We start from the raw sequence: 5,510 nt of genomic DNA, 5'->3' as shown, positions 1-5,510 counted from the left end.
TATCTACTTACTTGGGAGCAAGTCTCACTGAGATCAGTAGGCATGTGGCATATTTCCAGAAGGGCAGTTGTATTTGCTGCAGCAGATTAACAAAACAAAGGATCTCGCGGCACCCAGGAGACTAATAAATTTATTTTCACATAACCCTCTGTGGACACTGCCCACTCATAGAGGGTTAACTTCAAATTGGTGCATGTATATACACATGCAAGGTGTGTGGTAATGCAGATGCAAGCCTTAGTTGAAGGGAACTGAAATGCAATAAACAAACTGATGTTTACTTTAATGGTTACTGTTCACACATTGTTGTTCAGGGATAACACAGGCTTCATTTCAATAGGAAACCAATTAACATATATACTGAGATTAGAAATACACATGAACCCCAACGGAGGTGCCGAATAGGGGGTCTACCACAGTGGTTTTACTTAGGTGTTCAAAATTCCTTTGTTGAAGAAGGGCTCCTTTAACAGACATTGATCAAGTGTCCTTCAAAGAACTCTTATCATGGAATTCTGGGAATAAACCTGGATTAACAAACTGGGACCTACTTCTGGCCAAACCTGTGGTGATTTGAACTGACCCTGCAATCATGCTGGTTGTTGATGCCACAATGTGACTTTTAAAGCATTTTGAACATGAAAAAATGGGATTGCACATTATCACATCGGTGTACTGCAGTTCCGAAAATTACTTTCAATAAACAATATTTATTATCCGTACATTTTGATTTTCTGAGTTTTATTTGAGGCCATCTGAGTGTTGGAGTTTTGCCTGAGTGTGCATCCAGTCCTCTGAAGCCAATTCAGCTTGACTTCGTAGAGATTTAATCCACAGCAAGTTACCATCGCGATTTCTGGAGGTGAAATTGGTGGGTTACTGATTAGGCTTTCTGACTGCAAACACAGCAGACAAATAAATCAAAAGAACTGTCAAAATACTTCATAAAATATCTTCAAATGTTTGCAAAGCTAGCCCTCCTTATACCATTAAATCCAATCCAATGGTTCATATAAATCAGATGGGGAACTGAAATGCTGGCGATAGTTTATGAACCCAGTTGCTCAATTTAACTTTCTCGGACAGGTAAAGCATAGGGGAGCGATCGTGTTATCTAAAAAATATAAATAACTAAATCCCACGCCCTAAGAGTAAAGGCATTTCTCCGTAAGGTGCGTCCCCTCCGAGCCCAAACTCAATGAATGCATGTGTTACTTGGGGCAATTCAAAGAGCTTTGTTGATGAATCCGCCTCTCCGGGCCAGCCGCTTTTCTTCCCGGCGGGGCCCAGAGCCCGCAAAGCTTGACGTGGCCCCTCTTGCCAGCGCCGAATTCCGAAGGGAAGTTTTTAATTTACGGGAAAAAGCCCAAGATTTCCCGGTCGAAGACGCGCCGGGGCGGCTGCGCCCGCGCTTCCGCCCGGTTTGCGGGCGCCCGCCGCGCCCCCGCGGCCGGGGAGGGCGGCGGCGGCCAAGGCGAGGTGCCCCGCGGGCCTGCCCGCCCGGCGCGGGCGCGGTGCGGGGGGCGCACGGCCGCGTTTTCGCGGTTTTGTGGCACGCAAGAAACACAAAGTCGCCGGGGCCAGAGCCATTTCTGGCTCCCTGCGCGCAGGGCCTGCGAACGCACCAATCAGCGCGCAGCTCCGCCCTATAAATAGCAGGCAGCGGCTGGTGCGCCCCAGTCCAGACTTTACTTTTCTGCGCCGAGCGCCTCGACGGAGCCCCTCGCCGCCGCCGCCGCCGCCGCCGCTCCAGAAGCCCGCCCGCCCGCCGCCCAACGCCCGCCCGCCCGCCATGTCCGAGACGGCCCCCGAGGCGCCCGTGGCCGCCGCGCCGGCCGCCAAGGCGCCGGCCAAGAAGGCCAAGAAGCCGGCGGGCGCCGCCAAGCCCCGCAAGGCGTCGGGGCCCAGCGTCACCGAGCTGCTGACCAAGGCGGTGGCGGCGTCCAAGGAGCGCAACGGCGTGTCCCTGGCGGCGCTGAAGAAGGCGCTGGCGGCCGCCGGCTACGACGTGGAGAAGAACAACAGCCGCATCAAGCTGGGCCTCAAGAGCCTGGTGAGCAAGGGCACGCTGGTGCAGACCAAGGGCACGGGCGCCTCGGGCTCGTTCAAGCTCAACAAGAAGCAGCAGGAGGGCAAGGCGGCGGCGGCGGCCAAGAAGAAGCCGGCCGTCAAGAGCAAGAAGCCGGCGGCCAAGAAGCCCGCCGGCGCCGCCAAGAAGCCCAAGAAGCCGGCCGCCAAGAAGAGCCCCAAGAAGGCGGCCAAGAAGCCCGCGGCGGGCGCCAAGAAGGCGGCGGCCAAGAGCCCCAAGAAGCCCGCCAAGGCCGCCAAGCCCAAGAAGGCGGTGGCCAAGAGCCCGGCCAAAGCCAAGGCGGTCAAGGCAAAGGCTAAAGCCAAGCCTAAGACCCCCAAGGCCAAGGTGGCCAAGCCTAAGAAGGCTGCAGCCAAGAAGTGAAGGGGCTTCCATAGAGTCTCAACCTTTCGATCCCAAAGGCTCTTTTAAGAGCCACCCACAATTTCACTGAAAAAGAGCTGTCATCCTTGTTCTAGTTTGTTTGGTCTTTGAGCAGGTTCAACCTGAAAATTGTCCAGGTGGACCAGTCACAAATTTGGACAAGGGCCTATTTTGCTTAAGCTGTATAACGAACTGACGCGAGAGTTATGATGATTTCCTCCTACGTGTATATACTTCTTTGGGAAGACAGCTGTAAAAGCTGAATGCCCGAAGCAACCCCCCCCCCAGTAACATTCCTCTAATGGGGCTACACATAGCAACTGTTTTAGCTGATGCCTCAGCAACCAGCATATAAAAAAGCACATTTAACTGGACAGGGTGATGCTACAGTCCCGTGTCCAATTGCGTGAAGGAAACTTCTCTAGCTGACTTGTCAGGAAGTGAATCCAAGCCTTTTCGTAGATGTGCTGGCCCTGAAAAGAGCCTTTGGGTTTTCAAAAGTGCGCAGAGCGAAGGTTTTACGCTCTCTCCCCGCGGATGCGCCTGGCGAGCTGGATGTCCTTGGGCATGATGGTGACTCGCTTCGCGTGGATGGCGCACAGGTTGGTGTCCTCGAAGAGCCCCACCAGGTACGCCTCGCTCGCCTCCTGCAGCGCCATCACGGCCGAGCTCTGGAAGCGGAGGTCCGTCTTGAAGTCCTGCGCGATCTCGCGCACCAGCCGCTGGAAGGGCAGCTTGCGGATCAGCAGCTCCGTCGACTTCTGGTAGCGCCGGATCTCGCGCAGCGCCACCGTGCCCGGGCGGTAGCGGTGCGGCTTCTTCACGCCCCCGGTGGCCGGCGCGCTCTTCCGCGCAGCCTTGGTGGCCAGCTGCTTGCGCGGAGCTTTCCCGCCCGTCGACTTGCGCGCCGTCTGCTTCGTCCGAGCCATGCTCTCGCTACAGCAAGCTAAGGCCACAAGCTAAAACGCTGCAGTTGTAAAATGAATAAAAGGGGAGCGCCGGCGCGCGGAAATTTATAGGAACCCCCTCCTTTTCTGATTGGCTAAGACAAATATTACTCGTAAGAGAAGGAGCTTCCGATGATTGGACAAAAAATTCCGGAATTCACGATGATTGAACAAAAAACGTTCCTTTCTTTCATCAGTAGGTTCCTCCTTGTATCACAGCCAATGGAAATTGTCGTTTCTGCAGTAGCAGTTGCAGTGCAAAGAATAAACTCTTAGTATGTCTCCAAATTCAGTGAAGGATGTATTAAATGTGCATTAAAGATCACCGAAGAAATTATTTTTTTTAATCACAAGACCAGATCTTTCTTGTTTGCTTGGGCAGATTATTATTATTTTGTAAACATCAGCAGTTGACACTGGAACTAAGCGAACAGAAAGCATCCAATTCTAGAAACATTAAACACTTTTTCTCTAGACTTTATTTGTAAGCTATCCTGCTACTGTCAGTGTACCGGAATATAGTTCAAAAGTGACCGCGGGGGGCAGGGGTGGTTTTTAAAAAAGAAAGAAAATTCAAATACAGAATGCACTCGAACTTTGATTTGATTTCCTTTAATTTTTAAGGGAGAAGGGGAAAAACAATAATTTTCCCGCCTTCATAAGTATCCCCAAATACAGTGAAATATTTTAGCTCTGATTGGTCAGATTCAAATTCCCTGCAATGGATTGGCGAATAAGCCAAACCGAGATGACGAATAGGCTCGGCGGGACGACATGCCCTCTCAGGTTTTCACTCAGGTCGGGTTCAGAGCTATATAAGTTCAGCGCTGGTTTTTCTTCCGAGCTAGTCGCCTTCGTGCTTTCTGTGCAGTTCCTGCTCTCTAGCCTGCCGCAATGTCTGGCCGTGGGAAAGGTGGGAAAGGCCTTGGAAAGGGAGGCGCTAAGAGGCACCGCAAAGTGCTCCGTGATAACATCCAAGGCATAACGAAGCCTGCCATCCGTCGCTTGGCTCGCCGCGGGGGAGTGAAGCGCATCTCGGGCTTGATCTATGAAGAAACCCGGGGTGTCCTGAAAGTCTTCCTGGAAAATGTCATCCGCGACGCGGTAACTTACACGGAGCACGCCAAGCGCAAGACTGTCACCGCGATGGACGTCGTCTATGCCCTCAAGCGCCAGGGCCGGACTCTGTACGGTTTTGGCGGCTGAAGTCCTCGCAGCTGCCTTCCCAGCGCAAAAGGCCCTTCTCAGGGCCACCCACGTTTTCATGGAAGGGCTGATTCGTGCGAAGCGCCGCCTGTAAAGCGGCTGCTGCGGCTGAAATGGGCTGTTCCGCGTTTCCCTAAGCGGAAGGCGACGTCGTGCGTTTACTGAAGCAATTTGCTTCGTTTTCATCAAACACTTTCTAGCGAAGGAGCGTGGAAAGTAATTTCATTAAAATCAAGTGTCAAATCTTTAGAAGCCAGCGCCGTTTTTAGGGTTGCCTCAGGAAAATTAGCGAGAGAATTTCTTGAGCATTTTTGTTTTAATTACCTTTCCTCTGGAAGGTCCCCCTAACAAGCAGCTAGTATATTCCTGGGCAGTTTTTCCTGTAGGAGATGCGGTTTTTAATGCTGAGTTTTCAACAGCTTCCTTTTCTGCCTACAATTAAAGCTCCCCATTCCATTTGTTACAGTTTTCCATATCACTCCTGTATAAATACTAGTTGAAAGGGGGGGGGGAGGAGTATTCACAATAAGAAAAGAAAGGATAGCACAAAGGTAGCTGAATGTTCTAGCTTTTTATCCAATGGTAATGGAACAGGGTAAATTTATAATTTAGGTTTAAATTATCAGCAATAAATGCCCTAATTTATCCGGTAAGGTCTTTTTATTCTGCTAACACTTTTCTGCATTTAGTGCTTATGAGTCTGACACTGATATAAATAATTTGAATCTTAAAAGAGAACATCATGTATTAGGTGGATTGAAAACAAATCAATTTATGCATATATATTGAGAACAATGAATCCACTTATGCATATAGAATCTGCTGCCCAAGACTAGCCCAAAGCTTTACAGCAGATAAACTGTCAGAAGCAATTAATTAGACAGAAACTTCAGGTGGGTGTATTG

At 50.7% G+C, this 5,510-nt stretch overlaps 2 protein-coding genes across 2 annotated transcripts; one reads left to right on the top strand and one right to left on the bottom strand.

The window, feature by feature from the left end:
* The first annotated feature begins 1,792 nt into the window (after positions 1-1,792).
* LOC123032116 (histone H1.10-like) lies at positions 1,793-2,663 on the top strand. Its single transcript, XM_044447773.1, has one exon. The coding sequence runs from the start codon at positions 1,793-1,795 to the stop codon at positions 2,450-2,452; it is 660 nt and encodes a 219-aa protein (XP_044303708.1). The 3' UTR covers positions 2,453-2,663.
* A 307-nt stretch (positions 2,664-2,970) lies between these two features.
* On the bottom strand, positions 2,971-3,462 carry LOC123032117 (histone H3). The gene has a single exon (XM_044447774.1). It carries the CDS (start codon positions 3,379-3,381, stop codon positions 2,971-2,973), a length of 411 nt encoding a protein of 136 aa, XP_044303709.1. The 5' UTR covers positions 3,382-3,462.
* Positions 3,463-5,510: the final 2,048 nt, after the last annotated feature.

The sequence above is a fragment of the Varanus komodoensis genome, unplaced genomic scaffold (genome assembly GCF_004798865.1).
Source record: "Varanus komodoensis strain SLA01 unplaced genomic scaffold, ASM479886v1 scaffold53, whole genome shotgun sequence".
NCBI lineage: Eukaryota > Metazoa > Chordata > Lepidosauria > Squamata > Varanidae > Varanus > Varanus komodoensis.
This window is presented reverse-complemented; position numbering and strand designations above follow the sequence as displayed.